Source organism: Gymnoscopelus microlampas (assembly GCF_963454915.1).
Source record: "Gymnoscopelus microlampas genome assembly, chromosome: 20".
Classification (NCBI taxonomy): Eukaryota; Metazoa; Chordata; class Actinopteri; order Myctophiformes; family Myctophidae; genus Gymnoscopelus; species Gymnoscopelus microlampas.
In genome coordinates, this window is record NC_139957.1 from 38,804,867 (window position 1) to 38,827,188 (window position 22,322).

The window sequence follows — 22,322 nt, forward strand, 5'->3', positions numbered from 1 at the left end:
AGGTAAGAAAGAGTAGAGAGATACAAATGGGATGAAATAAAAATGTATTAATTAATGCATTTAGCAATCCTCCAAAAACTGTTGGTATCAGGCTTGGTTGTGGTGCCTCATAAATTCTCTCTGTCTCTCTCTCCCTTTCACACACACACACACACACACACACACACACACACACACACACACACACACACACACACACACACACACACACACACACACACACACACACACACACACACACACACACACACACAGAGCGTCTCTCTGTCTCACACACTTCAAAATGTTCCAATTAAATGCCGATGCAGATCATTTTGAACCCTGGAATTCCTAAGTCCTGGAATGCTGCACCAGACGATGAGGTGGTGTGTGAACTCAAGCATTAAGAAACACTGTGAATGAAAGTAAAGGGGATTGGTCCTCCATTCATCTATTGGAAAAGATTCCTTCCTTCCTTCCTTCCTTCGATCCTCTCTTCCCAGAACCTCTTGTCTATACGACGACCGGAAAAAAACGGGCAATTTACCCCTCAGCAAGTCCCCTTGTAACCTGAACCTCCAGTTTCCCCTTGTGCCCCTTTCTTTTCCTGGTCCACTAAAGATTCTTGGGACGTGGGCGCATGGCTCCGTTCCACAGGAAATGCCTTCTTAGCACCGCAGGAAGGCGAAACCTCACCTCTCTTTGGATCCAACTCCTTTTGTTTCCATCTAATCCCATTAAGCGACGGGCCCGGTCTGGCCCGCTATATACAGGCCGAGCAGCACTGTGTTTGTGTTGGTCTGGTACCAGGCCAACGCCGAATCCCCCCTCTTACGCTTTAAAGTGAATTCCCCTGCGTTCTGCTGGACTTGATTCTAATCAGGGGGTTAAGCTTTAAAATTGTGTCAAGTCTAGTCTGGGAATTGTCATGCCAAGAAATGAGGCAAAAAAAAAATCCCCCCGGAGCCTAAGTGGACTTGACTTGTGTGAAGACTAATGGTTAAGGAGTCACGTTAGAATGTTCACTTATGATTCAGCTGGAGATGCCTTGAGCTTCGCTAACGTCTCGCACAAGCATTCTCACATTTCTCTGGGTTCTGGAGGGGTCGTTACGAGTGGAATTCCACGCAATTAACGAATTTTAATGGTCTGCTACAGGAGAGCTTTTTTTTTTTTACGTGTGTGTGTGTGTGTGTGCATGCGCATGTGTGAGAGGGAGAGAGAGAGAGAGAGAGACAGACGGACATGAAGACCCCATTCTTTCTACAGGGCACACAGATTAATAGTCTGCTCTGGTGTCTGCAATTCAATCTCCTGCAGGGAGCCATTTACTGGCGCACACACACACACACACACACACACACACACACACACACACACACACACACACACACACACACACACACACACACACACACACACACACACACACACACACACAGACAAAGTGTCACACAGGCATGACAGTATGACGAGGTGCCATTCACATTTCACAAAGATGGCTCGCTGACCTTAGAACACACCCAGTGGACATGCACTCAAAACTATGTGTTGTTGTAATGAATACTATATTCATATAGATGGATAGATATCTATCCTTCTATCTATCTGTGTCTCATGTTCATTTAGAAGCCATGATGAATGACTAGAAAGAATGTGACAAAGTAAAAGACCCTTCTTTAAACTTGGCCGTCGCCGTGGAAATGGATCCAGAGAGACTGCCAAGTGCCAACCCCTGTTTCATCCTACGAACAAATTATGTGTGTGTGCGACGGTGTGTGTGTCTGTGTGTGTGTGCGTGCATGCACTTGCCTGTGTGGTATTGTTGGAAGGAGGAGGGGGGGGGGGGGGGGGGGTCTTGCAGCTGACAAGTCTTTCAGAGAATCAGGGCATGGGTCCATATAGCTGCAGCTGCCCCTCTCTGTGCCCTCTTTGACGGAGAGAGAGAGAGATGCCGTTTACTCCCACCACACACACACACACACACACACACACACACACACACACACACACACACACACACACACACACACACACACACACACACACACACACACTCACAAAGGCCCGTTCTTCACCCTGTTGTCACAACACTACTTGAGAGGGTCCACTGAGAGTCACATTGTTTGCAGGGATGGGGGGGGGCACAGTCCTGTGTTTCTCTATGCAATGCATCTCCTCCTCCTTACTGCAGCATCAACCCTGAACCAATCTGAGCTAATTGAATGTATAGATATTTTGGCTGGACCCATGGTGGGCCAGCCCTAAACACAACAAACAAATGTCACTGATTGACTAGACTGAAAGAACGAGCCCAATCGATGGTCTTGAAGGGCGGAGCCAAACCCAGGCGCTGGATTCCAGCGCCTGGGTTTGGAGCACTCTGATTGGTTAGGATATAACAAGGTCCTAAGACCAGCGTTCCTGCAAGGTTCTCCCAGGCTTTTTTTCTTTTGAAACAAAAAAAAAATGCATGGGTTTCCGAGGCTACTGATTGACTGACTGGGTCAGTCACTGATGAAGTTACAGTGATTGGTTGGCTGAACTAGTAACCACACATGCCAGAAAAATTACTAGGAACCTTTCCGAAAATATTCGAACATGCAAAACTGCCGCCATACAAGATCAGTGCCCGTTTTCACATAAGATGGATTTCAATATTTCCACTACACTGCCTGCATGTAAAAACGCGGGCATAGTGCAATTGTCCTTCCAGCCTATGTGACCTGGTCTATCCTCGTTTTGGCCTAACAAAGAACGAATCAATCTCAGAGCATTGGAGAGCAAATTCATCCCTCCTAGTGAACTATACCCTCGGTTGGCCTAACCATTAAATTAGCCAATCTCAGCGCATTCTTCCCTGCAGGCTATGGGATCAAAAAAGCTTATGCAACAATGGGGGCTTGTCTGGATGATAAGAAACTTGTCTTTTTGATTTGATCAGCAGTGTCACGCCGCGATGGGTCGTGAGCTTATAGATGTAGCTATTTTCAGGTGCGAGACACCATGCTAAAACCCAAGTATAAGTCAGGCTCAGTGTGAAGTCCATCCTTGAATGGGCGCCTAGGCAGAGCAGATGGTAACGTGAGCCAACAGTTCATCAGATGTTGGAGCCACAAATAGCCGCAAAGGGACACCCCCCCTAACACACACACACACACACACACACACACACACACGACACACCGCACAGATTAATGATACTAGCCGGCCATTGTTTAAACCGTTTTAACCGGCCCTCTGTTTATGGTATGTTTATTTAGCAAAGATAGTGGTCACACCTGTTCTCCATCTGAACTGTACACTCTCATACTTGTGTGCACGCACGCACGCACGCACGCACGCACGCACACACACACACACACACACACACACACACGCACACGCATGCACACGCACACACACACACACAAATGCTTGCCAAAAAGATGATAGACACAGGAGTTAGATTTCCAATGGGACTTTGTGGTGCTTATATATTTCCTCTCTGCAAAAAATCCAATAACGGATGAACACATCCCAGCTGAATAACAAAGTAACTTAACAAAATGTTTTCTTTAGCCAGTATTAAACTTAATGGATCTCCTGTTGCTCCATCCTCTCTCTCCCAGGTCTGGACGACAGCCTGCAGCAGTACGTGACCAACTTTGAGCGGGAGAAGATCAGCGGAGAGATGCTGCTGAAGATCTCCCACCAGGACCTGGAGGAGCTGGGCGTGGCGCGCATCGGACACCAAGAGCTGGTGCTGGAGGCCGTGGACCTGCTCTGTGCCCTGGTTAGTATACCGTTACTACTGTGTGTGTGTGTGTGTGTGCGTGTGCGTGTGCACTTTTGTCAGCACCATATTAAACATTTCATTGGGCGGCTGTGGCTCAGGAGGTAGAGCAGGTCGTCCAATGATCCGTGGGTCGGCGGTTAGAATCCCGGCTCCTCCTGTCCACATGTGGAAGTGTCCTTGGGCAAGACACTGAACCCTACATCGCCTCCAATCAATGAGTCGGTCGGCGCTAGCCGGTGTGTGAATGTGGGGAAAGTGAGGACGCTGGCGTCGACTGTTCGCCGCTTCACCTCCCAATGTATGAATGAATGAACCATTGTAAAGCGCTTTGAGTACTTAGAAAAGCGCTATAAAAATGCAATTCATTATAGGTTGGCTATATTTGGTGTTGAGGAGGAAAAGGAGGGGGCCGAGTATAGACCCCTGGGGGACTCCGGTCAACTAAGTATATAGGGTTTAAGTGGTCATGGAACCCTAGCGTCCCTGTTCTAAGCGTTATGTGCTTTTGTATACCGGCTATTTTTGGTGAATAGATTTATTGTAGAGTATATGATCTACAGTTTATAATTTAGGCATTTAGCAGACGCTCTTCTCCAGAGAAACTTACAAGTGTGAGATCGGAATGAGCAGAGTAAGTGTTACCTCTAGTCAATAAACAACAAGGTAATCAGTCACATAAGTAGAGTGCAGTTCTGCTAGAACAAAGAAACTACCGTATTAGGATACTAGGATACCAGGTAAACAATAGACCCCGGGTGGACTCCGGTTAATGAAGTAAATAGGGTTTAAGAAGTTGATCATTGTAGATAGATTAGAACAGGTTCTTTTGTGAGCTATATAGGTCTTTGAACAAAGCATAGGTTGGTTCTTTCTTGGTGAACCAATAAGCCCTCATTGTTTGTTAAGAAGGGCGAGACTGTAGTTTCTGGTCCGGCAGTTAAAGGAAGCAGCAGGGCAGAAACCATCCATCCATATCGTCTCTCTCCCACACAACATCAGCCCAACACACAGCCTGAGGACATCAGTATCAAAGGAACAGAGGATATACTGTAGGTGACTGCAGGGCCTGCGGTTTGACGTAGCACCCTGAAGATGTGAGATGGTGGCTCCCATGGATTAAAGTTCTCAGTATCCACGACTCATTTCAGTTATTTGGATTCCGTAGAAGTCAGCATGTCTTCTATGGATGCATGCATGCCATGCACCGAAAATAGGCCATCTTAAAATAGCCTATTTTCGGTTATTAGTTGGTTTAAGATTAAAGAGCATTTGAAGAGATTGAACTATCAATAGAATGTTCAATCTTCCAGAAAACCCTAATGGTCTCGGATATTTCATAAAAGCAAAGGTTAAAAAGACTCAATTTGCTATATCTTCCAACTGGTTGGCTGCATGGCTACCAAGACATCATAATTTTACATATTGTGATAATTGTTCATCAAATGCAGCGCTATTGTGTGTGTGTGTGTGGGGGGGCTCCTTTCACGCTGTTTCACAAATCACAGATTGGGACTTGGCCTAACACATTTTTTTCAGTCGTGAGGTGCATGGTAAAAAAGTTACAAAATAAAGGTCCTTTACACACTAGGAGCGTGACGAATAAACAATCCGAAAATTGCATCTGCGAACATTAGCACATATTTCACAGGTTGATGCTTTTAATCGTGGTGAAAATCAACCTTGTTTCGAAAATAAGTGACGTCCCTTTATCGCCGCATACTATTTGCATTCTGTACTGATGTACTCAAGACACAAACAGCAGTTTAAATTAATTAGAATATAATCTAAATAAATAAACGCTTCCCAGTGTCTAAGGACCTTAAAATACGCGACGGACGTCACGTGGGTGCATCAGAGCTCTCAAAGCTCCCAGAAGCATTGTGAACATTGTAAACAACTGTCAAAAGTCTTCCTCGGTAAGCAGGAGAAAAATAGCATTGAGGAGGAGAGGGGGGCTCCCATGTGAAAGAGAACCAGGTTTTCCAGCAGATGGGATTGATTTGGGAGTTTTATCACTTCCTGTGTCATAAAGAGCCAGATCGCGGGGCCGTCGGCATTTTGATCAGTGTCAGCATTTCTCTTTGTGATTTTTTTTTAACGCGCTTTTAAAAACTATAGTATAGTAGGAGGTTTCTGTGAAGAAGAAACGACCCACTGGCCACCATGCGTTTATCTTCTATCTTGTGCGCATGTGAAATACCTGCAGGAGGTCAAATATTATCTCCTGGGTGTGGACCAGTTAGTCTTGTTGACCTTAACGGTTGTAATTTAAGTCAGTGGACTGACTGCTGCCACCTCATCAAGGCCTTAAGGCCACAGAGGGGTTTTCTAGGATGCTAGTTGGCAGCAAACACACATGTGAGTGTTTTGGTCTGTGGTTAGCAACCAGCTCCCATCACGTCTGACTTGTGGCTGGGGTTGAGGGTAAGGGAGTGTTAGGCCTGTATATGTGATGTCTGGATGGGAGGCCAGCTACTTTGCCACAGGCCTCAGAGTCCCACACTCCCTTGATTCTGAATATGCTCTTTACCTTAATGTTAATCATTGATTGCACAACTTTTAGAGTCGGGTCAGGGGGTGTTCAGAATTGAACCGAACCTCACCTCCTCTCAGTCTCCTCCAACATTTACATTCACTTTCTTCTACAGCTCACGTTCTCTTGACTGTCACCCAGTCGTTTCTGTTTCTTTCATTATTTATGAGCCCACAACAAAGAGGAGTTGACTGTTTATCCCTGCGGCGGCTGTACGTTTAAACACTGTGCAGAGTAGACCACTGGCCAAGCCAACCCTGGAATGTTGTGCAACTGCTTCCATGCATCATGTCTCTGTGAAGTTCTTCTCTCTGTGTTTCATGTATGGGTGCAACAGTTGATTGAACTAATCAATTATTTAAAAAAAAACATTGATTTGAACAAAATAATCGATTTTGGGGGGAAAATTTGAAATATCTTTTCCTTAATAGATAAAATAATAATCCCGTAAATAGTCACAATACAACGCCATGCAATGCCATGCAACATGTTGTGAGTTTATAGATTGGTGTTTTCTTGAATTTAGTGATGATTTGTTTGTTTCTTTATATAAAAATAAAGAAAATTATCATACACAAAAAAAAAAGCCCTGACTGCTGCACATCTCTTTGTGATGAGTTGTCAGTGTGACTGATCACTGCTTTTGAATGAAAACAGGGATGTTCTCCATGGGGATTCGGACACATGGAAGCACTGAGTAGGGGGTGCACGAGGATCTATGTTTCAGCGCTTTGATAGATCTGGTTGTCATAGCATAAAGGTACCATACCGTACATCCTACATGGCCTGTATCATCTCTCTTTTACCGTCACGGTAATTGGGCCCAGATTTCCTCTCTCTCACCCCTGGAACCATGGGATCCTGGCAGCGAGGCGAGGCCCCAAGTCGTTTTCCCTTACGACGGGCTTCATAAATTTTGGTCCTGTGTTCCTGCGCAGTGTGGGTTGTTATGTTTAATAAAACCTCCCAGAGCTGGAACTTTGTTGTTTCTTTCTCTAAAATGTGCTATCACTTTGTGTAAGCGCATGCATGTTTATTATGCGTTGCGCACATGATGCGAGTGTGTCTGTGCATGCATTGTACTGAGTTATGCAACACAAGCAGGTTCTGAATTGATTGATGTTTTTATTTTGCTATTTTATCGCTGTTTGTAACCACATGAATGAACCCTATTCTGGGGTGAATATTCGGCAGAAATAGCAGATCTACAAGTTACACAACGGCGAAGAGATTTGTTGTAGAGGGGACAAAGTAGAGCACCAAGTATTGAGCCCTCAATGGAGAATAAAAGGGTTTTAAGTGGTTACATGTTTTTATCCTTGCACCTTATTTGACATTCAAATCAAATCAAAACTAATCAAGCTTTATTTATAGAGCACATTTAAAACAATTGAGATTGACCAAAGTGCTGTACACAGTACAATCAAAGCATCAACAAAACATTAGCATCAAAACACAATTCAAGTGAAATAGGTCAAATCGAAGTATCAACAAAACATTATGCATGTGCACCCACATAGTATCAAAAAATACAATTGAAATAAAAACATTTACAACAACCTCATGTGTGATCAAAGGCCAATGAAAATAAATGAGTCTTGAGAAGAGACTTAAACGCCTCAATGGACTGGGCACTTCTGATGGTTAAGGGCAGGCAGGCTATTCCAGAGCGTAGGGGCTACAACAGCAAAGGCACCATCTCCCCTGCTTCTTAGCCTGGGACATTGCTTGCACTATTGTCATATTTGACATATTTGACCCGTTTTCCTTGCTTCCTTTCTTTCTCTACCGTTTCTCTACTCTTTACCCCTTCTTCAAACTGCATTTCGCCCACTTTGTTACACCTGTATGAACCTGTGATGTGACGGTAAAGTTGAATCAGAATCTGAGAGTGAAAAACCACACTCACACCTTATGTATGTTCTTAACACCTTAGGACTGAGGTTAGCTCAGCTAAATGAGTTTAGTCCGTTAGGGCTTTTCCTTATTATAAATGAGCCGGCCTCAACCCCCTCGGGCCCCCTGGGAGGAAGTGAGGCCCCTCCATTCAATTAGTTTTAACTGATGCAAGGTCACTGCTACTGAGTGAAGCCAGCGCCCCCCCCCTAACCCCCACACACCCACACCCTCCTCCCTCTTCCCTCCTCACACACACTTGCTCGTTTGGGGTCAAACGGTTCCTGTTGATGATGAACAGTGGTTCTCAAAGTGGGGCCTGGGGACCCCCAGGTGTCCTTGAGGGGGGGTTCCAGGTGGTCCCCAGCAACATGAGGAACTGTTTAAACCAGGGGTCATTTTTCAGGCCAAGGCCCCCATATAGCTGAGAGAGAGATGAAGCAGGGACCCCCACTACATATTGGATTCATGTTAAATGTGTGTTTTCAGGGGGAGCCGATGGCCTAGCGGTTAAGGCGCGGCCACATATAGGCTCTAATGCCGGAGCCCGTGACCTTTGCTGTGTGTCACTCACTGTCTCTCTCTCCCTGTTTCCTGTCACAGTACAAAAAAAGTGGGTTTTCAGGCATTTAACCACATAAACCCTCAATACTTAGTAAACTTGACAGTTGGCTCTGTACTTGGTCTGCTCTTTTTTCCCCTCTTCTACACCAAAACCGAAAATAGCCGATCTACAAGCTCACAACGCCTCGCGCTTGGTGTAAAAAACAAAAGTTCCAATCATACAAAGATTTGGCGGCCCCCCCTATAACTCTGAGGATCTCATAGGGGTCCCGGAAACCCTGTTGAAGACCCCTGGTAAACACTTTAACCCTACCTAATGTTTTAGTGTTAGTCTAGTTTTAGTCGACTAAATATCATATTTAGTCGACTAAATCTACAGTTGATTTAGTCGACTAAAATGTAATGACAGATTTTACACTTGGTTGCATGCTGAAAATAGCCGATCTACAAGCTCACAACGCGTCGCAGCGCGACGCGTTGTGAGCTTGTAGATCGGCTATTTTCAGAGCGTAACACCCGAGCGCAACCAAAACATAACATGACTTGTCTTTTAGTTCTACTAGTCCCTCACACATTTTTGTCTAGTTTTTATTTGTTGACGTAATCGTCAATACATTGTGTCTTAGTTTTAGTCATCGCAGCCTAGTTTTTATTTAGTTTTCGTCTGTGAAAAAAGGTAGGCGACCAACATTTTTTCGTCATAGTTTTTGTCGATGAAATCAACACTGACTACTTGACAGTTTAACATACAGTGACAGGCAGAATCGTACGATGATTGACTGCCTGACAGTTAGGAGAAACATTAACAGTCTTGTTCCCACAACCAGCCAGAAGCTATCAAGCTGGAAAAACTGCTGCCCAGGGACACAAAGGAAGAACATTTCAATTAATCTAAGATGGGGCTTCCATAAGCGTGATGGTTTCTGCAGAATACATCCAGGAACCCGACACCTCTGTATTTTTCTTCCCCAGTTCCCAGTGGCCCAATGACGGTTCTCTAGAACGCTGTTTCCCAAACAGTGGGTCGGGACCCATCTTTGGGACGAAAAGAAGTTTAAAGAGCGCTCAAATGTGTCCGTCTTACATACGTATCTAATCTCTGGGGCTTAATGTGCAGCTGTAGGAAATGTACACGGAGTATGGACAGATAGGCCCCGTTCATATCCATATATCTGTACTTTACATTGATTATAAATAGGGATTTAGAACACACGCGTGCACACGGACACACACATACAGCTTATTGATACTTACGGTATATCTCAACTCAACTCAAACTTTATTTATATAGCACATTTAACATGACCAGGTCAACCAAAGTGCTGTACAGGTTAAACACAAAAACAAAACCATGCAATATAAACACAAATAGACATTAGCATACAATGAATTAAACACAAACAAAACATTATAGCACCAGTAAGGGAAAACATAGGGTTCCCTTAGCTGTCACTGAAGGCCAGGGAGAAGAAATTAGTCTTTGATAGAGATTTAAAAATAACTTATCGACTGGGCAGCTCTGATGCGTACTAGGGGCAAATTGTTCCAGAGCCTGGGAAGGCTCGGTCGCCCCTGGTTTTTTAGCCTGGTCGTTGGCACCTCCAGCAGCAGCTGGTCGGCCGACCTCAGAGCTCTGGGTGGAGAGTAGTTGGAAACGAAGCTCTGCATGGGACGGGGGGAGCCAGCCCATTTCGAATTTGAAAAACAAACATTAAAATCTTAGAATCAATTCGGAAGCGGAAAGGGAGCCAACAGAGCTGTTATAGCCATGTCAGCCGATACAGTGAAACCCCTGGAGAGAGGGGTAGGAAACCCTGTTTCCTATACAGCCCCATTCTATATCTCTGTGGACACTTTAAATCATAGAGTATATAGTTACTTTCTTAGAGACCCAAATAGACCTACACAAAACCGCTCCTTCTACCATCTTGATTCCAGATCAGGTTATAAAGAAAGGCCACTGAAAGAATGTACATTTGGCTCTAAATTATATTGTGATGAAGTGTATTTGATTGGAAACACAGACTTTCCTCAGACTCGTTTAGCTTAGCGGGCAATGTTGCCAGATTCTGTGAGCGAAACAAGCAACCGGGTCTAGGAAAACCAGCCCAAAAGAAGCAACTATGGGCCAGAAGAGCACTTTAACATACACATCAGCTATTTGAAAATAGCAGATCTACAAGCCCACAACGCGTCGCGATGCGACGCGCTGTGAGCTTGTAGATCGGCTATTTTCAAATGAAATATTGCGGGGAAATTATAATAAGCAGATCTGGCAACCCTGATGTGGGACGACGTCTCTGTGGACATCTGGAGACCAGTGTGAAGTCTGGTGTGGTTGTGGGATTAACAGCACTAAAGCTTAATTGAAATCGCACAACAGTGTTGCATACCTAAAAGAACCGCATAAAAGAACACATTGTTAGCTTGTAGATCAGCGACAACGTCGTTTTTTTATCCTAGTGGTCCTCAAAGGGGGTCCGGGGACCCTCAGGGGTCCTTTTGGGGGGGGGGGGGGGTTCCAGGGGTCCCCAATGTTATTACAGCATCACAATATCCATATTTTATACATTGGCTAAAATAAATAGCAGATATACAAGTGTCACTTTGTGCCGCGCTGCGAGCTTGTATACATCTGCTATTCTTGGCACAAGTTTGAGAACCACTGGTCTAATCTACGGAGTATATCGGTTATAAGCATTTGCCTACTAATGACAAAGCCAGGATAGGAGTTCCTTGCAATGCTTTTTGTGTTCTATTGTTCCTTGCTGATTCAGCAGAACTATAATCAGAGTTGACAACTCTCTCTCTCTCTCTCTCTCTCTCTCTCTCTCTCTCTCTCTCTCTCTCTCTCTCTCTCTCTCTCTCTCTCTCGCTCTCTCTCTCTCTCTCTCTCTCTCTCCCCCCCCCCCTTCCATCTTCCATAAATCCCTAATGGTCTCGGATATTTCATAAAAGCAAAGGTTAAAGCCTCAATCCTATTTCTTCACCTGGTTGGCAGTAGGTAGAACAGCAGGAACAGAAACATTACTAAAACATCATCATTTTACATATTATTCTGTTAATTGTTTAGGAACCAGCGCTACTGTGTGGTGGGGGGGGCTCCTTTCACACTGTTTCACAAATTAGGACTGGTTGTTGGGCATACAAAGATTTTCAGTCGCTAGATTTAATTTTGTTTTAATCCATCAGTTTCTTCACGTATTGTTGATGAGGACCAGGAACAAATAACCATGAAAAACCTGTTTATTGGATAGCGTTGCTGCTGCCAGCTGTGTGACACCCTGTGAGCTGAGATTTGCCCGGACAGGAGTGAAGAAACACTTCCTCTGTGCATCTTTAAAAGTATCACTGTATTCTGCAACACATTCCTCCTCACACAGTGAATGACAAGGTAGCTTTTAATGAGCTTGTGTCGTGTGTGTGTGTGTGTGTGTGTGTGTGTGCGTGTGTGCGTGTGTGCGTGTGTGCGTGTGTGCATGTGTGCGTGCGTGTGTGTGTGCACGTGCCAGAACAGACACGTTGAAATTATGACTGACAAGGTAATTGTTATGTTTGATGAGAAGAGAACATTACAGTGTATGTGAAGTTGTGACTGTGACAGAGTTCAGCTTAAAGGCATATTCCGGGATTGTTGTATCACATAAATGATCATTCATGTACATTTCTTAAGGAGTTTGCTCATACCCCTTCGTAAAGGAAAACTTTTACAAACATTTCCCAATGCAAACAAACGTATCACAGCACAGCCCCAACATACAGTCAATACAAGTTAGAAAAAAAACAGAGAAAGGACTTGTGTGTTTTTGGAAGATGTGTAAAATCCAACAAGCTTTATCAAGGGTCATACAGTTGATCCAACAAACCACAAGGCAGTGTTATTGTGGATAAATGAAAATTAAAATGCCTTTATTCGTACGTCTACTCCTATTGCATAGCAGAGCTAAAAAACGCACACCTGCCTGAGTCACCCTGATGAAGGCTAAAACTGAAAAGGCACTGATCTTGAATGCATTTGCTTTAGGATGTGAGCTCTGAGGTGATGAAGACACCATTTGACTTGATGCCTACTGTATTTTGAAGGCTTTGTCTATGGTTAACAGAGGCAGCAGCCTGCTAATGCTAAGAACAGCCTTTAGATAGAAGTAATACTACATACGAATGACCTATAGCGACAGGCTATGATATCTATTTGAGTTAGAACCCATTCAACAAAAGCTGTTCCTTGTATACAATTCAGGATCATTCTGTATGCTGTCCAGAAATCCATTCAAACGGAATTAAACAAAAGTTTAAATGACACATAGCTTCAGTGTCTTGTTTACCCTAGCACTACTGTAAGACAAGCTTGGCCTGTCAATAGAAAATGCGATTTTCTTCGCTTGGCTCATTTATCAGAATGAATAGTTCAGTCACTGGTTGACCGGATTAGTATTGTATGTGGAACACACAACTGGGAAGTTCCTGGTTGGATTCTTCTGGACACCAGACACCTGTGTTATACAATATGTGGTTCTCTGTTCTCTGTTCTCTACCCTGAGCTTCCTGTCACATTGCTTGTGCGCGCACGTCACTCATTCATTTGGCCTCCAGATAAGAAGGAGAAATAAAAGAATTGCTGATGTGTGTGAGTCTGCAATGAGTTTACTACAGTACATCTCTTCACAGCTTGTCTGCACTGATTCCTGCCTTTGAGAATAGCTTCTCTGTTCGGGTGGAAACCTTATATATCCAAAACTGTTACTTTTTAGGATTCAAATAAAAAAATGGCAAAAGTGGATCTGCTACTATTCCTACTTTTGTGTGATGCTGTAGTGTGATCAAGGAGGGCGTTAAATTACCCCAAAAAATAGATGTTACAGTAGAATATGGAGATAAGAGGTTTCTGTCCGACAGCAACGATATGGACCCTAGCATGAGTCTTTTGGGGTCATGAACCACATGAACTCTAGCATCCTTGTTCTGGGTAGCCTATGACATAATAGACAAACGTTAGGCAAGAACCGGTGAACACTAGACAAAAATGGAAGAACATTAGGCAAAATTGGAAACACATTTAGCAAAATTCTGCAAACATTCTGCTAGATTGGCAATTTTCTCAAGAATGTATGTAGGGTTTAAGTGGTTAACCGACAGAGACAATATGAAAAACATTTATTACGTATAGTCATGGAAGAAAAAAAAAATCTGAGGCATTGTGATAAGGAACATTTGCCTCTTTACTTGACTGTGTGTGTGTGTGTGTGTGTGTGTGTGTGTGTGTGTGTGTGTGTGTGTGTGTGCGCGTGCACTGCGTGTGTGTAAAAGCGCAGGAGCGCTCCAGCAGGAAATCACACAGGCACAAGAATGCAAACTTTGCTCCCGTTGATAGGTATCATGTGCACGCCCCTGTGCATCACGTGCACACCCTGAGTTCATGCCGTCTTCGCACCCGTTCAAGGCTTCTTCTCTGCAACATGAGCAGCGGAGAGGGGAATCTCCCCTCAGAGCCACCCAGACAGACAGACAGACAAGGCACACTTAAATCATGTCTTGTCAAACATTGTTAACAGTGATTACAACCATTCACAGTGCAGGAAACAACACGTACCCCTTGAGAATGAGACCGCAGCGTTGTAAAACTCTCACACACTAGACTAGCATTATTATTATTGAACAGTTTTGGCGGATGCTTGACAGCTCTACTGTACGCACTGTAACACCGAGGAATCAAAGTGTTCATTATCCACTTAAGCCCTATATGTACTTCTTTGTATGAAGAATAGGGAACTTATACACTGCATAATCTGCATGCTCACACAACGTGCCGCATCGCGCTGCGTTGTGAGCATCTAGATCTGCTATCTTTGCTATTTGTGAACATTTTTGGATTCTAGCCTGGTAAACTGCTGGGTGGGCATTTTGCTGAAACCAAAAAGTGGATGAGCCAATCAGTGTCTGCATTCAGGGCCCTGTGATTTTCTGGACATTTCTTGAAATTATCTGGAATTTGTTATTATTAATATTATTTGCCTGTATTGACATGCCCAAAATAGGGACGCCAGGTTGAAAGCGGTTGATGTAGCAACAAAGAATCATCAGTGTGGAGCGAGTGTTGTTGAGAGCGTGCGTGAGAGTTATTAAATGTAATCATGTGATGTCTGTCTTCTTAATTCATTGTTTGGGTGCGTTTTCCACTTTCTGAAGATCAGACTAAGCTCCTCTGGCCCTTATGACAGCCCCGCTGGCTGTAGAAGACTAAACATAGACTCTGGAACAACCTGCCTGAGGATATTAGAATGAACTTGTACAAACACTTGAACAGACTTGCTCTTCTCATCGTGATTTTTAATGTCTCTCTTATTTAGGGAGCTTATTGTGCATTTATTTTATTTCTCTTTTCTCCTGGCTCACATTTTCTTTTGATTTGACAACATATTGATTAAAGCAAAATAAAATGTCAGTTCAATTTCAGTTCAAAAATTGAACATTTTTGTATGGCCTAATGTGTGAAACAGTGTGAAAGGAGCCCTACAAGTCTAGCGCTGATTCCCAAACAATTAACACAATACAGTATATAAAATGATGATGTTTTAGTAATATTGTTCCTGCTGTTCTACAGTACATACAGCCAACCAGGTGAAGAAATCACTGATTGAGGCTTTAACCTTTTGCTTTTATATGAAAGCAAAGATTTTATGGAAGATGCTTCTGAACATACTGCTAGCTTGACCACTTCAAATGCTCTGATATTAAAATAATAACCGTAACAGCGTATCTACAAGCTCTCAATGAGACATTGAGCTTGTAGATCGGCTATTTCCGCAGCACAACATGCTTCCATAGAAGACATGCTGGCTTGATATGGAATCTAAATGACTGAAATCAGTTTAGGCGACTTCAGAACTTTAATCCATGCAATATGTTAAACACTAGAAGTCCAATCCAAATCGAGATCACCATCATCATTCATTACCTTTTTATCATTTCAGAACTACGGAGTGGAGACGGACAACCTGAAGAACCTGGTGGTGAGGATGAGAGCGGCCACCAACAGCCTCCACATGTCCACGTCCGACCGCAGGAAAAGCCCCTCGTACGACGGCAGCACGTCGCACAAGCCCCCCAACGACTTCCTGACCTCGGTGGTGGAGCTCATCGGCGCCGCCAAAAGCCTCCTGGCGTGGCTTGACAGGTAAAACACCACTGCTATTACTACTATATCGTCCCCTTGTCGGCCAGGTAGAAACCTCATATGTCAAAAAAAAAACTGTCACTTTTCAGGATTCAAATTCAAAAGCATCAATAGTAGCAGATCTACAAGCTCGAAACGCGACGCTTGTGGATCTGCTACTTTTGATGCTTTTTGTGCATGATGCTGTAGTACAGAGGTCTTCAACAGGGGGTCCGCGACCCCTAGGAGGTCCGCGGAGGTACTGCAGGGGGTCTGCGAAATTGTTGTTTGATTAAAAAAAAAAAAAAAACGTTTTAAAAACTTTTTGTTAATTTTTTTTCCAAAAATGTCAATATGTCTTTAAACATAACATGACTGACATATTTGAATAGCTTAGTATTGAATGCACAATAACATGGTATGTTTATACATATTTTGTAGAGAAAGAAAAGGTCTTTTGCACACCTTCTGGGACAACCTGTGGGTAGGAGCAGGCTCCAGGCAACCATTTGTTCATGTTTAATTGTTTATACATATAAAACACAATTTTATACATAAATATACAATATATGTGGTGGCCTACCCCCTACCCTACGAGGTAGGCGGTCCCTGCTCCATCACCCCATCAGTTTGGGGGTCCCTGGCCTGAAATGGTTGAAGACCCCTGCTGTAGTATGATCAAGTAGGGTGTTAATTTAGGGAAAAAAACACTAAAGTTAGAATATGGAGATACAAGGTTTGTGCCCGACAGCAGCGATATGCTATAACTACTTTTACTGTGACAGATTTGTTTCCGGCATGGTCCGGGTGCAGGAGGCCATGAGGTCAGTCAGTCGCTAAGTCTTCAAGTCTATTTATATGCCGTTTCTGTTGGTGACTGAATGCTAAATGTTAACTTGGAGGACTCCATGTCCACCTATTGGTGGCCTATATATATACGCTATGGACACCTGACCAGCCCAGGTGCAGAAGGCCAGGTCGGATGTTAAATCAAGTCTGTCTGTCTGTCTGTCTGTCTGTCTGTCTGTCTGTCTGTCTGTCTGTCTGTCTGTCTGTCTGTCTGTCTGGGGTTCAAATAAAAAAAGGCCCGCAGCGATGCAAACAACTCATGAGCTGAGATCGTACTCTAGATAGACTCTGGATTCTAGTAGGGCTTTGTTCAGACTGCAGGCAAATCCCGTTTGTTTCTCAAATCTGATCTTTATGTTATTTGCAAGTGATCAGACTGAATTTGTGTATCTGGGACATCATCGAGCTATCACCCTCTAACACCCTCTGGTGTTGCTGCTGTGCTGTGGGTGTCGCTCACATTGGTTTACAATCTGATTACAATTACAATCTGGAGATGTCAAAAATCTGATTTGGTCTGCCAGTCTGAACATAGAGTCTAGAACGACTCCACTTTGCTCTCTAGTGACCAGCATAGACACATTCCACCAGCCGAGTGTCTCATGCGAGATTAAGTGCAAGCAAAATTTTAAGCTTTTAATTTTGTGGCCAGTTTGCCTCTGAGAGACACAGCGATGTCGTGATATGCAGAGTCGTAAACTACTACTGTTACACAAACTTGACTGACCCAAAGTATAAATTAGAGAGTTGGAGAATTAGAGCGTTGAAACCATAGTGTCTGGCTTTTGTGAAGATTTAGTGCAACACGATGAGTCCCTCACATATTTCCAACATATTTGGGGCTGCATGGTGGTTTGAGGAGCTAATGTTTTTGTTTGTTTTTTTAAAGATCTATTTGGGGGATTCTCTGCTTTATTTATGTAGGCCAGTGTAGGAGACAGGAAACTGAGGGCAGAGAGAGAGAGAGGGTAGACATGCAAGACAAGACGGGAGTCAGTCAGCCAGATTAAAACTCTCAACTCACAAGGAGCATGTGGTCGATTGATTCCCTAACTCGGTGGTTCTCAACCTTTTCAGGTTGTGACCCCCCAAAATAATCATACGTGGACTGGGGACCGCCCCCCCACACCCCGACAAGCACTGTACTGTCATCTGGGGACCCCGCTGCACTAACCGGTTGAGCCACCAGGCACCCAAAGCACTCTAAAGGCCAAACCGCACCAATGCAACTAGTCGCAACTCTTTGCAACAAAACATTTTTAAGGCCATGTCACACCAATGCAACTCCTGGCAACTGCCATAGTGGGTAATGGGTGCGAGTAGTTGCAAGTAGTTGCAAGGAGTTGCATTGGTGTGGACTGGCCTTTAGGTTTGGGAATACCCTGTTCTAGTACTGGTACACACAGTACAGGTTCACCAGACATATTGTATGAAGTTCCTCCCTGGTCTTGGATTGTGTAGATGTGACTTATGTTACTCAAGCAGGTAGCATATCGTCTCTGTCGGGTGGAAACCTCATATGTCCAAAACTGTTACTTTTTGAGGATTCAAATTCAAAAACGGAAAAAGTAAGAGATCTACAAGCTCAAAATGTGTCGCTTCGCGCCACGTTTCGAGCTTGCGGATCTGCTACTTTTGATGCTTTTGTGTGACGCTGTAGTATGATCAAGTAAGGCGTTAATTTACGAAAAAACACAAAAAGTTTGAATGTGGAGATGAGAGGTTTCTGCCCGACAGCAACGATAAGTACTTGCACAGGGAATCTGGCCCTGATCGGTCCAGCGGTTTGCAAGATTAGCTCTGAAAAAAACACATAGAAGGACACACACACAGACCGACCCTCTCATAGACGGCCAGCCTCCTGCAGAGCCATGCCGTAAAAGAAAATCACGATATTATAGCGGGGTCTTAACTAAAGCACTCAGATGCGCTTAAAGCAACAAAAAAAGTACATACTTCGTCCGCAGAGAACTTCTTCGGTTTCAGAAAGCTGAAAAAACGAAAAGCCAAAAACCTCTTTTGAAGTATATGCTGCCCACTTTTTATTCTAATGTGAAATTAATTGCTGCATTCCACTTTGGTAACTGCTTGACAGGTTTGGGGGAAATATACCAAGCGGGTTTGTTGTTCTATATTTACAACAGGGTCGTGTTGTTATGTGAGACCATATTAAATGGCATTCCGTCTGGCCTAGTGTCCACATGCTTTGTGGTTGTTGTCACTGACTCTCTGTTGTTGTGTCTTTTTGTGTGTGTGTGTGTGTGTGTGTGTGTGTGTGTGTGTGTGTGTGTGTGTGTGTGTGTGTGTGTGTGTGTGTGTGTGTGTGTGTGTGTGTGTGTGTGTGTGTGTGTGTGTGTGTGTGTGTGTGTGTGTGTGTGTGTGTGTGTGTGTGTGTGTGTGTGTGTGTGTGTGTGTGTGTGTGTGTGTGTGTGTGTGTGTGTGTGTGTGTGTGTGTGTGTGTGTGTGTGTGTGTGTGTGTGTGTGTGCAGGACTCCGCTGACAGGGATCAGTGACTTCACAGCCACCAAGAACAAGATCATTCAGCTGTGTTTGGATCTCACCACCACAGTTCAACAGGTCTGCTGCACGCTTGTTAGCTCACCAGCATACACACACACACACACACACACACACACACACACACACGCACGCACGCACGCACGCACGCACGCACGCACGCACGCGCGCGCGCTCTTTTCCACTCTAAGGCAGACCGGCCTGAGGTCATAGACACATGGGATTGTGGAAAAGTGAAGTCTGAAGCCAAGAGTCTAAACTAAAGACATTACAGCCTGTTGTTGATGTTTGGTTTGGGACTTCTTTTTTCTCTGCTTCTGTTAGTTAATGAGGAGACCTCCTCCTTAGTGAGGAGGAGACCCCCCGTAGCGCCCGCCGGGGGGAGGACGTTTAACCGTAATCAGCAGCTTTGTGTTTGTGTTTTTTTGTATTTTTTTACTGTTTCATAAAAGAACCCTGGCGTTCTTTCAAAATGTTGCCTGCTAACATTCCATAGGCTCCCTTTGGGACCATGTGGTTCCCGTTTCGCCGCCCGCTACGGGATGCTTCACGTTGGTGGTACACACCACCCGGGGCTGTCTGAAACACCGTTGCCAGATTTTGCCAGAGAAATAAGCAACGAGGTCTATGAAAACAAGCCCAAAAGAAGCGACAATAGGCCACACGAGTACTGCAAACATAATATACATTGGCTATTTGCAAATAGCAGATCTACAAGCTCACAACGCGTCGCATCGCGATGTCGCAATGAACAAGAAAATCTTGTTGTTCGCGATGAACAAGAAAATCTAAAGAAAATCTTGAAGAAAAGTTAAACATTTTGAATGTTTTTTGGAAACATTTTAACAACACAAATCTGGTACGTCGGTGGACAAATACATATTAATTTGGGGGTCTTTGCTTGACGTGAAAACGTTTGAGAACCACTGGTTTAAACGACAAGCCCAAATAAGCAACTACACCGGTCTGAAAGCACTTCCTGTGCGTTGGGGTTTTAATGCGTTGCTGAGGAGGCGGTCCATCTGACTCTCGGAGCATCGGCACGTATCCTCCACATTCCAACGTCTTCTCCATCTGTTGCGTTTTGGCATTATGTTTGGAGGCAGCTTGCAGTCTATTCTTGTCAGTTATAGAATTAGTTATGCGTGGTAATGTGTGTGTGTGTATATATAATCGGTGCAGAGACCTTGTTCAAAACTTTGTTACTTTTCAGGAAATGGAAAAAAAGAATAACCAGTGTTCCTATTATGGATCCAGTGTAGTTATTATTAGTCACAAGCTCTTATTAATACTTATCACTGGCTAAATATTGATAAAACCCACCGACAGACTTTCACTTTCAAAATGAACATTCTTGTACGACGAAGAAGGGCATTCATTTATGAAAAAAACTTCTGCCTGACAGCGATGCATGCTCGGCCGAAAAACAAATAAAGCAGCGTAGAGTCCTCGCCTCCAGTAACATAAAGGGTGCGTTCGGAAATTACGCACTGGAGCACACTCGCCTATTAGTTTGTATTGGCCAGTGCGCTCAGTGCTGTATTTTCGAACGCGCCCAAACTGTAGTTTACTTGTTAAGAATGGTGACCAGTCCAGCATGCACCTGGGTTTAACCCATTAAGACCTGGAACTTTGTCATTTTTAGATTTGAGCTAAAAAAAGCATTATTTTACACTTTGGGCTATTCAAAAATAGCAGATATACAAGCTCGTAGCGCGGCACAGAGTGCCGCGCTACGAGCTTGTAGATCTGCTATTTTTGAAAAATCGTGAAAATGTGTGCAAATCTTTGAATATATATATTTTTAAAGCGATTTTTTTTTATCTCAAATCCTTGCTTCTGGGGGGTCCCTGGAACAAAATATTTTGATGGGGGTCTGCGGCCAAATGCATATAATTTTGGGGGTCCTTGACATGAAAAAGATTGAGCACCACTGATATAGAAGCATAAGTTTTTCAGGAAACTGTTGGGATTTAGGAGACATGTAGAATCGGCTTCAGGTCTCAATGGGTTAAGAGGTACGGTGTTTCACGCCGGCAGTGAACGGCGAGAGACCGACGGTGTCAAGTTTTTTCTCTTGAGGGTTATTGCATCAAAATGAATTCCTCTCCCAGCAGCAGCAGAGCCTGTTGCTGATGTCTGGGATTTCATCGACTCTGGTGATTTACTGCCAGGGTCTCAGCCCTAGCAGTTCTCCTGGGGGAAGTGGAGGGGTATATATTTCCCACGCTTGGCGTTTGATGTCGAGACATTTTGTGCAGCGCCGAGCAAGAATGAGCTCCTGCATGAGGTGACCGTGCTGAAGCAGCTTTTACAGAAGTATAAGCGGTCACTTTAGCCCAGCAGCTGTGAGCGGGGGCCTCTCGTTGGATTACCTTAACCTCTCATTGGAATTACCATAAAACTTTACTGGCTGATACACTCCAAACCTGAAAATATAACATCAGAAATAGTGGCGATGTGTCTCTCCACGCTTATCAGTCAAATAATCACTTCCAGATTTACAGTTAACTTCCAGTAGGGATTTGTCTAAAAGAGCGGCGGGATGGCTCAGGAGGTAGAGCGGTTTGCCTATAAGAACCAGAAGGTTCCCGGGTTCGATCCTCCTGACTCCTCCACGTCAAAGTGTCCTTGACCAAGGCACTGAACCTCTTACTGGTCCATGTAAACGCATGTTGTAAAGCAGTGGTTTTCAAACTTTTTCATGTCAACGACCCCCAAAGTGATATATATTTGGCTACGGACCCCCATCTGAAAAGGGTTTGCCAGGGAAAAAAAAATAGCAGATGTACAAGCTCGCTGTGAGCTTGTGCATCTGCTATTTTTGCATAAAGTGGTTACAATTATTGTGATGCTGTCTTAACTATTACTATTACTACCCCCCCAAGGACCCCACTATGAGAACTACCATTGTAAAGAGTGTGGATAAAAGGCGCCATAGAAACGCAGACCATTCCATAGCTTTTGTGCCAACTAAGTACTGCACGGCGAAATCTAATCATGTATGAAAAATACATGCTAATTCACATGCCAGTGTCAAGACTATAGCCACG

The 22,322-nt window shown here is 44.0% G+C and overlaps 1 protein-coding gene across 1 annotated transcript in view; it reads left to right on the plus strand.

Moving 5' to 3' along the window:
• The window catches only part of LOC311036403 (connector enhancer of kinase suppressor of ras 3-like), a 96,304-nt gene that overhangs the window by 25,002 nt on the left and 48,980 nt on the right, over window positions 1-22,322 (plus strand). Inside the window, exons 2-4 of the mRNA XM_084045083.1 lie at window positions 3,591-3,754; window positions 15,722-15,924; window positions 19,242-19,329. Coding sequence (XP_083901209.1) covers window positions 3,591-3,754; window positions 15,722-15,924; window positions 19,242-19,329 — 455 coding nt within the window. The remainder of the gene's footprint in view (window positions 1-3,590; window positions 3,755-15,721; window positions 15,925-19,241; window positions 19,330-22,322) is intronic.